Source organism: Parasteatoda tepidariorum, chromosome 4 (assembly GCF_043381705.1).
Source record: "Parasteatoda tepidariorum isolate YZ-2023 chromosome 4, CAS_Ptep_4.0, whole genome shotgun sequence".
NCBI classification, from domain to species: Eukaryota; Metazoa; Arthropoda; class Arachnida; order Araneae; family Theridiidae; genus Parasteatoda; species Parasteatoda tepidariorum.
Genome location: NC_092207.1, coordinates 43,342,697 through 43,363,341, shown reverse-complemented (window position 1 = coordinate 43,363,341; position 20,645 = coordinate 43,342,697). Strand labels below are relative to the sequence as shown.

General features: G+C 27.9%; 1 protein-coding gene across 3 annotated transcripts in view; it reads right to left on the bottom strand.

The window, feature by feature from the left end:
- Positions 1-20,200, bottom strand: part of LOC107444551 (maternal embryonic leucine zipper kinase) — a 28,983-nt gene extending 8,783 nt beyond the window's left edge. The window contains exons 1-11 of one of the 3 annotated variants that reach the window (XM_043038758.2): positions 20,058-20,200; positions 19,308-19,397; positions 15,606-15,691; positions 15,406-15,522; positions 13,508-13,651; positions 12,722-12,790; positions 11,105-11,197; positions 5,477-5,575; positions 4,744-4,908; positions 3,023-3,109; positions 389-496 (exon numbers count right to left, since the gene is read on the bottom strand). In XM_043038758.2, coding sequence (XP_042894692.1) covers positions 389-496; positions 3,023-3,109; positions 4,744-4,908; positions 5,477-5,575; positions 11,105-11,197; positions 12,722-12,790; positions 13,508-13,651; positions 15,406-15,522; positions 15,606-15,691; positions 19,308-19,377 — 1,038 coding nt within the window. In that variant the 5' untranslated portion in view covers positions 19,378-19,397; positions 20,058-20,200. Of the gene's footprint in view, positions 1-388; positions 497-3,022; positions 3,110-4,743; positions 4,909-5,476; positions 5,576-11,104; positions 11,198-12,721; positions 12,791-13,507; positions 13,652-15,405; positions 15,523-15,605; positions 15,692-19,307; positions 19,398-19,841 lie in introns of all 3 variants that reach the window. The other 2 variants (XM_043038757.2, XM_071179727.1) reach the window with 2 other exon arrangements.
- Positions 20,201-20,645: the final 445 nt, after the last annotated feature.

Here is a 20,645-nt window from a genome sequence, read left to right as displayed (position 1 = left end):
ATTACTGGATGATTAACAGGTGATTTTCCAGCACCAAGAAACCTGTCTTCTCCATATTATTCAATGAGTGAGTAATGTGTAATACAGAAATTTCCTCCTATAATTGGAGAATTAAATTTGCAAAACCAAGAATGATATCTTTCTTTTTTTACATTAGTGTCTGTTGAACAATATTTTGCAAAATATTTACAATGCATACTCATTGAATACAGGGGGAAAAGATTTGAGAATTATAGTGCATGATTCATCATGACAACATATTAAGGCAAAACATGGCAGAAAGAACCAAGTGCATGTAAAAGGAAATTTGGAATCTATTACGTAACAAAGTTACCAAACATAGAAGACTCTACACCTAAAAAATTAGATTTTAATATAAGACACCCACCTTAGTTTCTTTAAGAGGTGTTCTCCCTTGAATGAGGGAAAAGGGTTTGCCAGACTTTTTTTTCAATAATAGTAAATTATATGTTGCTGTCAGGTAGTCAAATTTTTTCTGAAAAAGAAGATTAGAAGAAACAAGTGAATTTCAAAACTAGACAAGTTTGATAAAAATAGAAAACAGGAGCAATTAGCATAAGAAAGCAGTAATTATGTAGACATGCACTAAAATAATACATAAATATTTTAACTCATGAAAAAAGATGCTGATAATCGGAAGTAACTGTGACTTAAAATTTTTTAATGGAAAGTTCAGCAAAACCTCGGTACATAATCAGGGGTCTGTCCAGGCCGAATTTACTACCGTTTAGCGGTACCTTCACAAATTCAATTCTAGGAAAAACGGTATTTTCGCAAATTCAACTTCAGGAAAAACGGTAATTTAACAATACTTTTTCTTAAAATTTTATTTTTGTATCCTTAAGAAAAGATAAATCTATATTTTTACTATGTTTTTGTGTTGATTTTTTAATATAACTTTATAAGTTTTCACAAATTATGTCTAAATTTTCACAAATTAGGTACCTCTCAGAAAAACCTAGACAGACCCCTGATAATTAAACACTAGAGAGTAGGGATCAAAGCAATTTACCTATCAAATGAATTTTAGTTAAATTAGAGTAATACCCAAGCCAAATTATTAAATGAAATTAAAAGTGTTTTAATGAGTTATCTTTTATTGTTATTTAATCAAAAGTAAAGGCGTGAGCTTTAGTTCTTATTTTCTACATTTCAACCTGCATTGAACACCTGGCATAATTCTGAGTTTATGGCTATCAACGTTCCAACTCTGTAGCCTTACTATTTTAAAACCAACCCATAAGACAAGAGAAGAAGTCCAAGCAATGTGACAGACTAACCTTTATGAAGGGCTTTTCAATGGAGCCAACCTTTATTCCTGCTACACCAAGAGAAAAACCTCCCACAGTTAGCCCAATGGCAAGGGGATTCAAACCCATGATCCTCCTACCACTGAGGATATCTTACATCAGCACTGTGCTCGGTGTGAGCCAGCAACAGAATTCGTATCGACCAGCCATCGCTGAGATTTGCCAGCCATTGCGTAGGCTCTATCTCCTGAGCCAACATGGCTCTCTGTACTATGCTTGTGACTTAACTTACTTTGGGAGTTAAGGATACACTACTTGTAGCAAAAAAGACATTATTATTGACATATTAAGGGTCTACACATGAGAGAAGCAGCACTTGGATGAAAATTTATTAATACCTCTTCTATGTTTTTTTTCTCATTGTTGATTTTTTTTCTAGTATATAATATTTTAAATTATTAAAAGCTTTCTAAATTTTTTCTTAACTTTTACTCAGAACCATTTATATTACAGCCTCGCCCATGTTTTTCCCCCACTTTCTAAAATTTTTTCTCAGTGCCATATCTTTGATTATTAAAAGCTTTTTGAAATTGATATTTATTTTTCAATGCTCTAGAAATTGCAATGGAAACATTCTTAATGCCAAATAAATTTCCAGGGGGCCGGGATAGCCTGGTTGGTAGGGCACGGAGCCCATGTCCAAGAGGTCATGGGTTCAATCTCCGCCAGCCGAAGTCTCCCCATGTAGTAAATGGTGACTGATGCACATTAAATCTGTTGAGTCACAAAGTCCTCCATGTTCCCATAACAAATCATACCTCTGGGGATACCGACCCAAGAGTTTTCTTGTTTTCCGGATTGGTCAAAAATTACAAGGTTACGGATTTGAACATAAGTAGTCGCAAACCCAAAAACTGGGTTGGCTGTTCAACGACGGATATAAAATAAATTTCCAATAGTTATTGAAAAGTTCTTCATTAAACACAAGTAATGCTTGTATTAAGACAAACCATTTAACAATGAACAAACCGTTTATCAAAAATTTCCTAGTAAAATGCTTGATTACCTTAAATTAGGTTAACTATCTATTTATATATTACAGTAACAATTTAATATTCTTAGTATTCCTTAAACAAAAGTATGAAAAATATTTTATGATAAAACCATAACACTCAACTTTTAAACTTTGTTATTTGAAAAATTCCTATTCAGATATTTGTGGTCCATAGAATATAGTAAAAATTTAAAACAAATGGATGTTCAAATGGCAGAAAAAACTTTTGTTTAAGTAGATTGTTTGCTTAGAAGAAAGTCTCCAAACTCTCTAAAAATTCTTGCGTGTATTGCAATTTTTTTAAAATCAAAATTTTGACAGAAAAATAAACAAAAATTATAACAGAACTAATTAACAAAAATTATAACTAATTTCTCTGAAAAGGTTTCTTGTTGTTGTGAGTTTGGAATTCTGTTTTATACTTGGATACTCTTTTATGCATTGAAATTTGCTAAAGTTACACTGAAAAGCCTTTTTAGTATAAATAATAAAATATAATAATTGATTTTATAGACTTAAAAACAAAATTAAATTAATCACAGCATTAAATGGCACTGTGCACAAATATAAGATAACTGCAGTGGCAGTTACAAATATAATGTATGAATTAAAATTAAATTCAGTGTAGAAATAAATAAATCAAGATTACACTCTAAATAAATCTTCAGGAAAAGTTATATTTGGTTTTAAAATTTACCTTATTCAAGGCTGCTTCAACAGACCTCATTGAATATCTGTGATACACAGCTAATTCAGCTAAACACTCAGGATCATATTCAGCATCCTGAAAAGAAAGTAAAAAACACTTAGCAATCCTTTGGATAAATTCAAGGAGGAAAAAAATGTTTAAAAAAATTCTGAAAAAATACCATTTTGTCAGTTTAAACTTCTATGAAAATTATTATGAATAATATTTTCGAATTATTCTTTTTGTGTGACAAGAATTTTAGAGGATTTACACGAGTATCAATCAAAGAGCTAGAATAATTTTCCAACAACTAACTCCAGAGGTGGTGTTTTGCATAACTTAAAATTGACTATTACAATGAGACTATAAAAAAGTTAAGCATAAATAAATAACACTCAGTTCATAATGATACAACGAAAAATTGAAACATGGCTTGTTTAAATTTGGGCATACATTTATTAAACTTTATTTCTGTCATACTATTTCACAATCTTTCTTCATTTTTCAGGCAACTTCAAAATTCCTTCAAAAACTGCTCATATTTTTAAACGAAAAAGTTTCCAACATGATATTTTATATGTTAAAGGGAAATGTGTTAAGGGGGGAAAAACAATGAATGGAAATAAAAAATAAATTTAAAAAAAGCAGGTTGAATGTGTAAACTACAAGAAGATGACTAAAACAAAAAGAGTTGGTACTAAACATCTTGAGATGAACAACAGTTTATACGAATAATATATATTTACAAAACACATTTAAAGAAAAAAATACTGGCAGTTGCATATTTTGACCTAAATTACTACTTGATTCTTCATAATAATCTCTGCTTGATTTAGCACATAAATTGTTGCCATTTAGCAACATTTACTTCTTCTTCTTCTTCTTGCTTGAGCTTGTCAGATATGTGGCACCTCTGCACATGTTGCATTTTGTACCATGCTCCAAGCCCAATTTTTTCCTAGTTCCATTGTCTTGGGTCGCCTACATTATTTATATAGTCTGACAGTCCCTTAATGGAATTAAGGTGAAGCTCTTTAGGATATGGATTGCCTAAGGTAGTGAGGCGCGTAAGGGCGAGGGCATCACATTCGTATAGGATGTGATGTGCTGATTCTACCGCTTCAAGGCATTTCCGACATATTGGTTCTTGTTCGAAAAGTCCCAATCTATGTAGATGTTTCCTGAAATGATAATGCCCAGTGATGAAGCTTACAATTGTTTGAATCTTCAATCTTGGGAGCCTAAGAATTTCAGAAGCAATTTTTGCAGAAGGGCTGCTGATCATGCTTTTAGCATGTTTTTGTCCAGGAGAATTGCGCCAAACTTTGTTCATCTCCTGTTTTTCCCATTTTAGGACAGCCTTCTTTGTAGTCTTCATATTGATTCCACAGAAGGGTTCCGTTCCTATTGGATTGAAAGAGGATCCCTGTTTTGCGAGTTCATCAGCTCTTTCATTACCATCAATTCCCATATGCCCTGGTACCCAAATAAGAATGATTTTATTCCTTTTTGCCAGTACATTTACTTAAGAAAATTAATTCATGTGAGTTTTAAGACATGCGCACGAAAGAATGTTTCGTCTGTCCATTAAAAAATCAAAATGGTAATATTATTAGGATTAAAAACAACATTTACTTTTCCAATACAAAATTAAAATTCTTATAGCTTTAAAAGGCAATGAGATGAAAAATGTTCATGAAAGAAAAAAAGAGGGAAGGGAGAAAAATTACCTCTTTTCTCCTCCAAATTATTGGACTACAATTTTCTTTCATTAACCATGGGTGTATCTTAAGATGATCTATTGATATTCTTTTGGCAGGATCAACTTGCAACATATCTGATAGAATGGCTTTACTTTCAGATGATAACCAGGGTGGGCAGAAATATTTTCCTCTCTGCAAAAAAATAGAAACTCTTTTTATGGAAGAAAATATATTTTTCTAATGAAAAACTAACATTTTGCTTTCCTAAAAAATTGTAAATTCAATAAAAATATTGAAAAATCAAATCTGCATAATGCGTGAAAACACTCAGAAATACAAAAGTATTCTTAAAATAAAAATTAGAAAATATCAATTACACTGCATTAAATCAGAACAGTATTATTTTAAATAGGTGCTGTACTATGCTAAACCATTACCGTTTTATGTTAAATCCTCAATTAATTAAATCAGCTGTAAAAAAATGCATAACTGATTACTCTGTAGACAACTCTAGAATGAAATTATTGCTAGATTATTGAATGTTTTACTTCCTCCTAAAACAATTTCAATTTTATACTATGATAATATGTGTTGAGACTAATAACCATTCTAGGCTAAATTTTTTGTGATTTAATTCAGCTTCAGAATTTTATAATTTTTTTTCATCATTCATACATTTTTTATTTGTTAAACAAAAACTGTAAAAATATCACCTCACTGATAATTAGGATACTATTTTAAAGCAATAACATTCACACACCTGAATCTTCTTGTACAATTTTGTGACATTTTCATCATCAAAAGGTAGAAAGCCACAAAGGAGAGCATATAATAACACTCCCATACTCCACACATCAACCTAAAAGAAACAAAAAAAATTTAATTACTCAGAATTTCTTTAAATTTTTATTCAGAAAAAATGAAATGCAGGTTTATGAAGCAGTATGTAGGATTATTATTTAATTTAATGTAGTCAAGCAAACATTTTACTATAAGACATCAGGTTGAGATATTCCATCAATACTAGAATGTGAGTAAGTAAAGTCAGTGATTATATTGTTACTTAAATTCCACAAGAACAATCTAAGAATAATTCTTACATTCATAAGATGGCTCGTAAAACAATGTACCACAAGGAAAAAAACTTTCAGATTGCTCTGGAAGATAATGCATATTGTCATTATTGTATTTATTTGTATCTTCCTCGTTTGTATATTTTTTCATAATGTATTCTGTATTGTTCATGCATATCTTTATCATTTTTTAAATAACTTCATTGTTTACAGGATCATATTTAACCATTATTAACCAATTGATGGATAAAAGTCCTTTTCAAATAACAGTTTTTGCATTCTAATTCATTTCTGCTGGTATCTTATTTTTATAAGACCACCTTATTGGCTTTTACTTGACGTCACAATTACAGCAGCGCAAGATGTTGTAAGTCCAGCAATTATCAGTTCTTCAAGTGATATAGCTAGTCTATTGCCCTTTTAGATGTTAAATTTTGATAACTCCTTGATAATAGTTGTAGAATGTACTAAATGTTTCCCACATAGGGAATTTTAGGGACTTTTATAGTAATCAAAATAGAAAAACTGCAATATTTTCCAATTATGATTAACATTAAACATACTTGAAATGTTATGTACAATGTTTACTTATAATTTCAAATATTAATAGGCATTTAATTCATCAAAGATAGTAAAAAGAATTTTTTTTAAATTAATTTAAGTTAAGAGAGTTCTGAATAAAAATAAACTGAACATTTTAGAACAATAAATGTTTTGAATTGATTTCTATAAATGAGGTTTGCTTTATTATGTATTAGTAATGCTTATTAAATTATTCAAGCGAGCAATCAATAATCTGTACAAAAATTCTATTTCAATAGGGATTTTTTTAGAAAACTGCTCAATTTCGAGAAACATTCTAAAATGCCAGGTTAATTCCAATAATGCCAATTATTAAATACAAATAATTAAATGCCAATTATTAACTATTAAATTAAATGCCAGGTAAATGCAAAAGTTTCAAAAAACCAGGAAAATTTTAATTAAACCAGTAGACCAGGAGAAATTGGCAAAACCCAGTATTCTACTGGAAATTCCAGTAGAGTTGGCAGCTATGCAAACTTATCTACACTGATGCCATGAATTAATCAATAACTTCTTGATTAGGAAAGTGTGATTCAGTAGTTAGCTAGAAATTCCACACAATCGCTGTGGGTAAAGCCTTTCAACGTTCTAAAAGAGATTCAAGTATTTTGTAGCTTTAACATGAACAGATTTTGCTTTAAGCATCAAATGTTAGAAACAACACAAAATAATAAGTCACAGTAACTAAATTTTAAAATTTTTACAATTCAATAATTAATATTTTTTATATGAACATATAATGAATTTTTTATTTTATAAGCATTAAAAAAATCATTTGTATCCATTATCTGTATTTATTTTGCAATCTGTATTTGTATTCATTAGCAATGAAGCATATAAGCTCAAAAGTTCTTAATATTGTAATTAAAAAATTTTTAAACTTCATGTTTTCAGTTTCATAAAAAATAAAAATTACTTCAAAATATATTTTGTTCATTCTAACTAAATTAACTGTTAAACAAAATAAGGAACAAAATATGTTTTTTTTATCTGTTCTAAATACTATTAAGAGTATTGCTTTCAACTGTGATTTTCCACTTTCGTATAACAGACAATATTAATATTTTATCTACATAATTGTATTTTGGTCTCAAATTAAGTATATGAACAAAGAATAAAATTAATGAGAAATTTAACTAAACAGTTATGTGCAAATTTTTCTAAAACTTATATTTAAATGAAGCTTTTTCTATTACTAGAATAAACTTCAACATTATACAACCTCAAGATTAAAAAAAGTAACTAGTATTTGAAAGCTTTTTGAAATAATTATGCTACAATTTAAGCAGATCTGCATTTTTTTCAATAAAAGAAATATTTAAACAGTGTTAAAGCTTTCTAAAAAGAATGTTAACTAAACTTGCAACAACAAAAAACAATTGTTTAAAATATTAATTTAAAGGTTATTTCACAATATATATATATATANATGCTATACTTTGTGGTGCATGAGGAGTTTTAAGTCGTTTAAATAAAAATAAAATAAAAAAGTGATATGGCTAGTCTATTGCCATTTCAGATGTTAAATTTTGAAGCATCATGAACAGCAGATATAAAAACAACATTATAAAAAAAGTCGCAAATTTCAAAAGTAAATTAACCTGATTTAAAAATAAAAAAAATTTAAAACAGTGAACAGAATAAAGTAGATTTTTTTAATGAAAACTCTTATGAAGTAAATCAAATCTTATCAGCTGTTGTTTTTTTTTTTTTCAAACACTACTAACATTCTGCTCCATTAATATCCATAATTTATTCTTTTCCCTAAAGTTTGTTTTCCTTCATCGCCTTTGTCTTTTCATCAACTCATATTAACATGCTTATTGAGACAAAATAAATATTTTACTATCAGAAAAGCAGCAGAAAGAAATAAAATAAAAAAAACTTTTTTTCTTTAATTTACTAAGATTTTTTTTTCTTAACCGATTTGGAGTACGAAAATGAAAAAAATATTTAAAAAGGAAAAGACGTTTGCTTATTTTGATTATTAAAAAGTATGCAGAAAATAGATGCTTCCAGCAAATGGATGTCAGGATAAAGGACTTTGTACTATAGGGAAAATTATGGTAATACTGGGTAGCTAAGAGTTGAAGGCCTGTTGAAGCTAAACTATTCAACCTGAAAACTGCCAACCTTAATCAAAATATTCATTGGTTAATTGCGTACAATGCGACGTTCTTGAAAAGTCAATGATGAAACATTTTTATAAATGATTTCTTTTTTCTAGAAAAAATCAAATTGCTCGGTAGTATCTAACTAGTGGGGTAAAACGTGGTAAACATGTTAACTTTATGGAAAATTTAGAAATACAAGAATTTCAGTGAAAATGTAGCAGACATTTCTATTTCGTAACTATTTAGAAAATTATGTTATCAAGGCTGTGCTAAAGAGTAGGGACAGGGACAATTGTCCTGGGGCGTGGGACTGCTAAAGCCTCGACCAACATTCCTTATAAATATAGGGCTAGTATTAACTATTTCTTTTTTTTTTTTTAAGAAAATTGCTGAGATTTTCTTTATATCTACATAAAAACTGAAATTTTTTTTATAAAGAATATAAAAATATTTTGAAAAATATGAAAAAATGGCTTTTGTGGCTCCGAATATGAGGCTTGCAATATTTTGTTCCGGGACCTGTAAAACCTTTGTTCAGCCATGGATATAGTTGTCTTCTTCCGCTGCACTACAGCTTTCATGGGTCTAGTTTAGACACGTAAAGGAAGTATCCAAACCTTATCCTGAGAGCAGAGGTTATTGAAACAAAATAGAACAGTGTGTTATTAGACGAAATGGTAAGGATATGAATCTTTAGTAAATGTATAATAAGCTGGAGTAAAAATAATTTTTATAACTCTAATGACCAATAAATAAGGATAGCTTAAAAACAAAAGAACATTAGAGAGTTGACATAGTGTAACAAACTCATAGCTGCCAACACAAATAGGAAAAAATCCAGCAGATTTTACGAAATAACATAAACTCCATGATAATTTCTGTATAATGTACTAAATGTTTTACACATAAGGAATTTTAGGGACTTATATAGTCATCAAAATTGAAAAACTGCAATATTTTCCAATTATGACTGACATTAAACATACTTGAAATGCTATGTACTTTGTTTACTTATAATTTCAAATATTAATAGGCATTTAATTCATCAAAGATAGTAAAAGATTTTTTTTAATTAATTTAAAAAGAGAGTTCTGAATAAAAATAAACTAAACATTTTAGAACAAAAAAAAAAATGTTTTGAATTGATTTCTATGTATGAGGTTTGCTTTATTATGTATAAGTAATGCTTACTTAATTCTTCAAGCAAGCAAGCAATAATCTGTACAAAAATTTTATTTCAATAGGGATTTTTTTAGAAAACTTACTCAATTTCAGGGAATATTCTAAAATGCCAGGTTAATTCCAATAATGCTAATTATTAAATGCAAATTATTAATTATTAAATTAAATACCAGGTAAATGCAAAAGTTTTCTAAAAACCAGGAGAATTTTAATTAAACCAGTAGACCAGGAGAAATGGGCAAAACCCAGTTTTCTACTGGAAATTCCAGTAGAGTTGGCAGCTATGCAAACTTATCTACACTGATGCCATGAATTAATCAATAACTTCTTGATTAGGAAAGTGTGATTCAGTGGTTGACTAGAAATTCCACACAATTGCTGTGGGTAAAGCCTTTCAACGGTCCAAAACAGATTCAAGTATTTTGTAGCTTTAATATAAATAAACTTTGTTTTAAGCATCAAATGTTAGAAACAACACAAAATAAATCACAGTAACTAAATTTAAAAATTTCTGCAATTCAACAATTAATATTTTTTATATGAACATATGATGATTTCTTTAATAAGCAATAAAAAAATCCTTCGTATGCATTCATTAGCAATAATAGCTGAGAAGTTCTAAAATTAGTAATTAAAAATTTTTTAAACTTTATATTTTAAGTTTCATAAAATATACTTCAAAATATATTTTGTTCATTCCAACTAAATTAACTGTTAAACAAAATAGGGAACAAAAAATAATTTTTTTTAATTTGTTCTAAATACTATAAAGAGTATTGTTTTCAATTTTGGTCTTTCACTTTCTTATAACCGACAATATTAATATTTTATCTACATATTCTGTATTTTGGTCTCAAATTAATTATATGAACAAAGAATAAAATTAATGAGAAACTTAACTAAACAGTTATGTGCAAATTTTTCTAAAACTTATATTTAAACGACGTTTTTTTATTACTAGAATAATCCTCCAACATTATACACCCTCAAAATCAAAAAAAGTGACAAGTATTTGAAAGATTTTTGAAATAATTGTGCTACAATTTAAGCAGTTGTTAAAGCTTTCTAAAAAGAATGTAAACATTATAACTAAAATTGCAACAACAAAAAACAAATTTTTTAAAATATTAAATATATATACAGTACAGAACCCGTTATCCGGAACCCAGAAAACCGGAAAACCAAAAAACCGGAACGATATTCGATACATTTTCTCGCCATTTTTTTAAAAAACAATTTTTTTTCCTCATAAGATTTTACGATTTTTTTTCTCTTTTTTTAAAGATGTTTACCTTACCAACATTTTGGAAATAATCATTAGTGTATTACTTCATCGTTTTTTCTTACTTTTAAGATTATTTCCAATTTTTTTTTTTTTNTACATAGAGACATAATGATATTTAATATTTCACTGCAAAAAGTTATGTTCATTACTTTATTTCCATTATAATAGTCTCCAATAATAAGTTCCGGAGCAGCATAGGCAGGACTACCACAACAAGTCTCCAAGTTCTGTTGCATTCCACTCTGCAATCATGGAAAATTTCAGTTAATTTACAAAAATTTACATATACAGTAAAACTTTATGCTATGGACACTCCTACATTATAAACATATTTTTAATCCCCCATTAATATTCTGTAAATAAACCATTATGCACCTTCTTTGCAAAGGGGACATATAGTAGTATTTTCTAAATTTTACTGTTGTATTTTTAGTAATAGTATTGTAATTAGTATTGTAAATAGTATTTTTCTAAATTTTTAAAAAAATATCATTATGCTTTAAATTTTAAGGGAAAAAAATTCAATGTTAATTGCTTGCCTTATCCACTACTAAAATTCCTTTCTACTTCTAATCAATTTGGTGACTATATAAGTACTCTTCCAGCAGGGGTGATGGTAAGCCCATGTCGAAATTCTGGAAAATTTCTTGAGTAAAAAAAGAAAGGAAAAAAAAACAGTTTAAATTTTTTTAAAAATTTAGCAAGGTTTTTTCCTTTTTTCTCAATCTTTCTTAGTCTACATAAAATATATTTAAAATTTTACACATACTTATACTATTTACACATACCTATGATAACCTGGAGAAGTAATTGAAATTTGCAAATATGTCTTTCTTTGAGTTTATGATAACTATTTACTGAGAAAAAATTAATATTAATCTTGAATATAAAGCTTATAAAGTATCTGGCTCTCCCTCACAAACAAATAAAATAAACTGTGTTTTTTAAGTTCAATCTTTGAAAATTTGATTTCCGGAAATTTTTGTGATCAATGATTTTTTGAAACGTCTGAACCTTCGATCTCCGGAAACTTTCGGATCGCAATTAGCCAAACATCCTGATTTTTTCCAGAGCACAATCAGCCCTGTTCCAGTAAACCAGTGTTTCCCAAACTTATGACTTTTGCGTACCCTTTCTAAATTTATCATAACGCTGAGTACCACCAATAAAAAAATGAATGAATTTTTTACAATAAAAAATTGCACCAAAGTTAAAAATCAAAACTGGCTGTTAACACCACTAATTATTAACTGTTAACTCTGCAAAAAATAGCCAATAGAAAAATACGTAATCTTAAATTTTCTTGCCTAGCTTTGTTTTCAAATAAAATTTTTTGAAATTTTCGTTTGTTGCAAGATATTTCGCATAAGAACACGTACCCCCGCTAAACTGTTCCCGTACCCCTGGGGGTACGCGTACCACACTTTGGGAAACACTGCAGTAAACGAACAGCTCACAGAGCAGACAATTTTTTAGGTCCCAAGAGTGTTCATTTAATGGAGGTTTCCCAATAAAAATATCATAAAATGTTCATAAATTCTAATAATTTTCTGTAAATATATTACAAATTTTACTGTTGAAAAAATTTAGTGCTTAGAATACTAATGTTTATAATAAAAATGATTTTATTTGCAGTACGTGTGCAGACCTTTGTTACTCAACAAGGTTGTGCCCTCCTATATTAAATCTTAAAAAAGTAAGCTGATATTTTCCTAAAAAAATATATATTTGAACAACTTATAACATATTCCTGAATACATTCTTACTTTTGGACGTGCACAAAGACCAAAATCTATCAGTTTCAGGTTCTGTTCAGCATCAAGCAACAAATTTTCCTGTAAAAATAAATAGATCCTGATTATAAATAATGTGATTTTAAATCTTGCTTTGATTTAAAGTTTATTTAAAAATTTCTAAATTCCATAGAGAATAAATATAAATAGAATATTGTGAAATTTAAAGAGTTAAAAGTAAGAGCCTCAACAAAAGTCATATTCCTATTCACAACTCGAATTACAAAATGATAAAAAGTAGACTAAAATTTCAGAAAATTTTAACTGTTTAAAATTCTGGAAAACGATTGTAAGTTCCTTCCATTTAAGCTAGATTAGTCTCGTGTAAAAGCAATCTATTAGACACCAAACAACCCAGAAGAATGAATTTAAAAAAGTCAGTAAGTTATTTAATCTGCTCAAATTAAATTTTAATTTTTACACTGAAAAGCTAAAACACAGCTTGTCACTCCCCACCCTGGCGAGTATTAGCTACATAAAAAGCATTAATATTTTTTGTCAAACAATATATTTATAGTGATCAAGTAGCTTCCAGTGTTTTGAAATTGTTTAAACTTAAGCATTTGAAATGACTTTATGAAACCAAAATTTCACGTGGTAATATATTGACAAGAATAAGCTCTATCCATAATCAACACAGAGCATATACAATTTTTAGAACAGCCTAAAAAGACATAAAATGAAAAGGCACATTAAATAAATATTGAATGTATCAGATTCAATATTAAAAACTTAAGATTTTACAAAAACTATACTTACTGGTTTTAAATCTCTATGAGCATAGCCTTTCTCATGTATATAGGCAACAGCAGAGATAATTTGTCGGAAAAAAGTACGAGCTTCCTTTTCGGTAACACGATCTCTCTGAATGATGTAATCAAATAGCTCTCCTCCAGGACAGTACTAGCATAATACAAATATTTATTCACAACCTTAATTTTCAGGGTACGAAAAAAATTTAATTTGCTTGATAAAAATCTTTTTTTTTTTAATAAATAACTTCATAAGAGTTTTTCATGTAATTAGCATAAGAGAATAGATTTAAAAATGTTAAATGTAATTGAAATATTTCTTTTAAATATTCATTCAATAGAACTATTTAAATATTACATTATAAAACTAACTTTCTCGTAATTTATGATCTAGTAAATTATTCTGGTTAATATGAATCATTCTTCAATTTATGAGAATACATATACATATTTATTGATTTACTATTTTTCCTAAGTTTAAAATTAACATATTAAAAAAATAATTAATAAATAATTTCTGAAGGAAAATTATAAAGACAACTGTAGACAAAACAAAGGAAAGACAGAAAAAGCAATAACAATGAGCAAATGAAAAAAGTTCGTTCTGTGATTCAGGTCAAAAATTACAATCTGTGGATGAATGAACCGATGTATGAATGGGACCACCCTATAAACGGGTGTGACGTATGGGTGTGGCAGAAGTAGAATTTTCGGCCATAGGTGGCGCCACTGGAAAACAAGAACAATCGCACCCCTCTGCCGTAACAGGCATACGAGAGAGAGAAATAAAAAAAGTTAGTCTACAGTAATATAGAATCTAATCTTAATGGTACAATAGAATCTAGTTTCTGTCTAGACTCAGTAAATTTCCCAAAGAGATCCAGCTTTGAATGTAGGGCAACGACTCAAGTAAAGGGCATTCAGCATCTATGTTACACAATTTGCAAATTTGGCCTAGAGCAATATATATCTGATACATAATTCTTTAATAGACAGCATGGAAAGTAGAAATATGAAAGACTGCAACGTTTTGGGTCATAGCAAGATAGTCACTTAGAAGTTAATTTTGGTCATTTAGAGGAAGTTAAAGTTGCAATAAGGTTTCTGTAGGTGAACCTGTGGAAGAATCATTAGATGGTCGTCTGTGGAAGAATCAAGATGGTCATCTGCGGCAACACACACATCGCTTTCACTAGGGGAGTTAACACTCATTATCGATAACTTGCAATCTTGAGACAAGGTTGCGTGTGAAACTGTTCGAATGCAATTTAGATTAAAAAAATATGTTAATAAAATTAGTCAAATTAAAAAACTAGAAAGGATGTTTTTGACAACAAAAAATCTTTCTTCAGAAAAAGTTTATGTATGCTTTTGTAATATTGATTAAAAATTATGAAAACTTCAAAGAAGAAACTATCAAATACTTCAGATAATACTATAATATTAACATATTTAGAAAGTAATTAAGGAAAGGATTCATAACCAATTTTTAAAAAAGTTAATGTGACTTAAATCAAGATTTTAGTTAAGTTAATATAACCTAAATAACTGGAATTAAATTCTTATAAGAACTAAAACCAGAAATATTCACATTTATATAATAAGAAGCATACATACATAAAACATGAAATGCATATTACAACATTAAGGAGCCATTTGAAACAAATAAAAAGACAAATTACTAAAAATAAAGATTTAAATTAACCAAAACTTTATCTATACTACCAATGATAAAGATCAAAAATTACTTTAAAAAAATTGTAACCCAAACTTTGCTTCCACTTTTCAGCAACGGAAAACGTCAAATTGTTTTCATATAAAAACTTTACCAAATACTAAAACATGAATTTAGTTGAACCAACAAAAAAAAAAGTATGAAAATAAAACTAAGTACAATTATATTACCTCCAAAACAAGAAAAAACTTGTTTTCGGTCTCAATAACTTGATACAATTTACAAATATTTGGATGATTAAGAATTTTTAAAGCTTCAATTTCCAGTTGTACTCTAGGAAGATCATCCTATGAAGAAAAAAAAAATTTTTTTAACAATGACTATTATAATATTTGACATGTAATGATTTTTTCATATGAAAAATGCTTACTCCAAGAGACTGTTTGTCCATGATTTTGATTGCAACTTTCTCACCAGTTAATACATGGGAAGCAAGTTTAACCTTAGCGAAACCACCTAAAGTTTAATTTAAAAAATTAAAGACATTTTCAAAATTATAAAGTAACATAACAAACATTAAGAGAATAATTTAAACATCAATAATAAAAAAATGCTCCATCTAAAGCAAGGATTGTGGATACAGGCTTTAACATATGCTTAGTTTTCTTCTATCAAAAATATTCATGTAATTAATAACATAAGGCTACAATTAGACTGTGTGGCTCAGCAGATGAATATGAAGTAGAAACCATCCCAGAGTGGGATCTCTCTGACGACATGACTAGCATCATTGTAGTTATAAATTCTAATCTGTAAATATATTTCTTGTTGTATTATGTATTATGTTTGTAATGTTCGTCATTGTGTGTTATATCACTGTGTTCATAAATTAGCTTGATATTTCTTACTCTTAATCTTTTCTACTGGAAGTAATTTAAAGTATTGTTTATAAAGAAAAATCTTTATATCTAAAGAATATATGAGGAGAGAAAATGCAAAATCTTATATTACATATTAAAAATAACTTTTGAATAGTGTAAACTTATGCAGAGTTATTCATTACAATATTGATGCCTATAATGCATCAATATTTTATGATCAACTAAATCACGACTTTATTACCAGATTATAAGTCGATCCCCCGGATTTTCAAGAATTTTTGAGGTTTTAAAAGTTGATTGATACACTGGGATATAAGCAATGTATTTTTAAGAATGATTGAATTAAATTCAAATAAAAGATGCAATTTCGTAAATAAAACAAATAATTCCATAAAACTTTGAAACTAGAAGAAATTTTTTCTCACTTTTCCTGATTACTAACTTTTATTCCGAATTTGAAATTTTTCCAAGTCAATATTTTTTTTTTTTAAAAAAACTTCCTCTCTACATTTATTTTGTATTTTTAAAAAAATCAATTCGAAATTTAGGAACTTTAATATTTTGCGTAAGCATTACTCATACCCATATTTCCCCCTTGTCAGCAAAAATAAATAAATTACAAACCTTCTTCTCCTTTTAGATACTTATGTAATGTTTAAATGGCTCCAAACAGTTAATCTGAACAGTAAAATCTGGATTAAAAAATGACATAAATATGGTTTTTTTACTAAAATAAATTTAATTGTTATCAAAATTTGATAACAATTACATTTGATTATCAAAATTTGATAATCAAATGTAACAGCAATTATAAACTTTAACAGACGAAACTTATAGAATGATACCCATTCAATTATATTTTTGATTCTCCATTTTTTAAACAGCTTCATACAATTTAAACAAACTTTCTTTGATCAGGTGATTATTCATTCCACTGTCCAGAAAAAGTCAAATCTGTTTTTATACCTAGAGACTATGAACCAGGGTTGGAGTTTTTGCCGGCAAAAAGGGTTTTTTGCCAGGACAGTGGCAAAAACCTGGTAAAAACCGGCAAAAACTGGTAAAAACCGGCAAAAACCAAATTATCTAAATTGCTGATTAAATGTTATTACAAAATACTTGAAACAAATTTAAATCAATCATAAGGAATAATAATTTTGATACATTACATGAAAAAATTATTTTTAACATATTAATAATTAATATAATGGTAATAATTTTTAAAAGATTGAAAGTTTGTGATCTCTTTTCATTTTAGAATCCTAAAATAAATGTTTTTTCACAAATAAATATTATTATTTGCATAATATTATTATTTATTATAAAAAATTATTATTTGTACAATAATTAACTACACATATTGATAGATATTTTATGTTTTAAATTATAGTTATATTAATTTAAAATAAGTTCATTTCATTGGAAAAAAAAGAATAATCACAAATTTTCCAATCAATAATGTTTTAAACTACTAAAATGATATATTATTACATTATCATTTAATTATGGAATAATAATTTTGTTAATTTTTTTGTAATTATTTATATTTATAGTATATATTTCAATTTTAGGAATAATTTTGTATCAAAAATGTGTTTTTGTCCTCTCATCTTGGAAAATATAGGTTTTTGCCACTTTTTGCCAATTTGCTTGGCAAAAACCTGTTTTTGCCAGGACGGTTTTTACCGGTATTTACCATGGTTTTTTCCACCTGTGGCAAAATCTTGCCAACCCTGCTATGAACTAGAAAAAAATCTACAACACACATACATTAAAAATGCCTAGAATGTTAAAATTGATTTTTCTAAAACATACTGATTTTTTTTCTTTCTAAAACATACCGATTTGTTTTAATATCTACAGAGCCCACAGAGTTAGAAAACTTTAAATCAATTTTTTTTTTTTTTATAAAACTAAGATGAAAAAAATTTATTTACTTTTTTAGTCAAATTGATTTGATTATTGATATGTTGTAATTTTTTTTTTTCATTCTTTTAAGTCTTATTTCATTGATAATGAAGGTTTCATCTAGAGAAATAATAAAACGAGGATATCATAACTTATTATTTGATGTTCAAATTAAAATAAATAAAACTAAACCTGTAAAGCTGCATTATGAAGTATAAATTTTAATTAATTGCATGTCAAATAATTTGCCTTTAATAAAACACACTACAATTATACCCATTTCATTTTAAATTTATTCAAATACAAGTATTTTTAAAACTCATTAAATATGTAGGTAGTGTACATAAATAATAAAATTTAATGACAATTTTTAGGGTGTTGAAAATTATTATGATTTCACGCAGTGGTTACTTAGAAATAAAAATTTTTTAACCACTTTGGGGGGGGGGGCTGGAAACATTATATTTTTGTATAATATTGCCTTTAAGTTATAAAGATATCATTAATATATTTTGTGAGAAAAATGCAAATTGAAACAAAAATATAAAAATGTAAATAATTTTTTTTTCCTTTATCTGATTTTTATTTTTACAAACTCGCTTGCAGAATATAGCCCTACAATCATGGACAGGAAGTTTACAAATTGTGCAGCAAATTTTCAAAGTTTTTCTTAATAAAACAAAAAACTTTCAATTTTTGAAGAAATCAACTCAAACCATTGTCTCTAAAACATATCTCTTGAATATTTTTTCACCTTCAAAAGCATTTAATTTTGCCCAAATTTAAAAGATTTGGCTGTTTTCAACTGCTTATTCATAAAAAAAAAAAAATCTCTTTCTTTGTAACTTTGTCACATTTGTAACTTTCATTTTCACATTTTTTTTTTCAATTTCTTTATTGAAAAAGTGTTAATATAATACACAGTGCATCAGTTCTTAAAAAAACAAACATTACTTTACATTGAAATTTTTAGTAGTCAAAAATTTTTTGACTACTTAATATCTGAGTCTACATAAAGCTGTTGTTTTAAAGTAACTTTGCTTGCTAATAGTATTCCATAGAAAAAAAAGCTGAAATTTGTTCAAAAACTATGTATGACAGCTGACAATCCTATTTGCAAGATGTTTAAGTAGGTGTAGAAAGAATTAAAATAAATTGTGATCTCCAATATAAATAATAAGTATTTATCTATTACATTCTTAAAATAATTATATTCCTTATTTCTCAGTTCTACAAACTGAGTTTAGAGCTACTTTGAGTTAGCTAATTTTGCCTTTAACTCCCCCTCCCGCAAATTTATTGTTCAATAAATCCCTAATTAATTGTATAAATACGAAACTTACCAGTGCCTATTGTTTGATGAAGTACATACTGCCCATCCAAAGCAGAGGTTGAACAAGGTTTAGAAGGCATTTTTATTTTGGACCCTAAAACTTAAGGAAAAAATAAAGAGTTCAATTTAGAAAATCATTCCAAACATTTAAATCTAAAATCACATGTCTTTAAAAACTAAGACAATCTCAAATATTTACGAGGAAATAATGAATTAATATTTATACCATTATAAGAAGGTATATAAACGTCAATTCTTTAATACCATTTAAAATGAAATATGTTTAGTACTGAAAGTGCAGCTTATCTAGTTAAAAGAGAACTTTATTTAAAAAGTTAAAATAACTACAACGATCTTATAGTAATTTTAACTTATTTTTTCCTCAACAGAAGTAAACCTCATAAGTTATTGAAAGTATTAACTATTAATAAAACTTATAAATCAGGTTTATTTTAAGAAAAGCAGAGTTCATAACTTGCGTTTCGTAAAAATATAATTTTACATCATTCTCAGTTAATAATGATAAAAATCTGTAGATTATTACCAACTAGCGTTTTCGTGAATGGATTTTTGATTATTGTTTTGTAAGACACAAACATTAAGCAAGAAAACCGTTAAAGGGATATTACCCGGAAAAATTTTAAAAACAAATATTTCTAGTAAAAATACTGACAAGTAAAAAGAAAGCTTATGAGCCTTAAGTTTTTTAAATCTATATATTTTACTTAAAACTATTATCAAATAAAATACGTTTAGTTACCAATTTAAGAGCTGCAGCTGCTATTGATCTTGAAAATAAAAAATAAACAAGAAAACTAACTTTGAAACAACCGCGGTAAGAAGTTGAGTTGCATGGGAAAAATTTTCTGTTAGTGCAGTTATATCTTGCGCGCAGATCAGTGTAACATTCTCACTGTATGAGTTTCGCACTTGAATGGCTATGGATGATGTTTTCTACACTAGAGAGCGCTGCAAGCTCTTGACTGCCTATACTTCCGGGTTACTGTTTTTGATGTGCTTTTAAGACTCCATGGCTTTTAAGCCATTTGGCTCATAACGTGATCATTGCGGTTTGAAACTCTCGAGTAGTATTTCTGGTCCACGTGTATTTCTTACTTGATTTTTTATTTGTGTATAAAAGAAGAATCGTCATTTTAAGACCTGCCATTTCAAGACGTTCCCCTCTGCAGAGGATCAAAATTGTGATGGCATGTCTTCAGATCATCCTCAGGGATGTTTCCCAGAACGTCGCCAATAGCCCATTGCGCAGCTCTAGTGCGACTAAAATGAACAGCAACAACTACAACAGCAATTTCAAGACGTAAGAATTATCATTTGGAAAAAAATC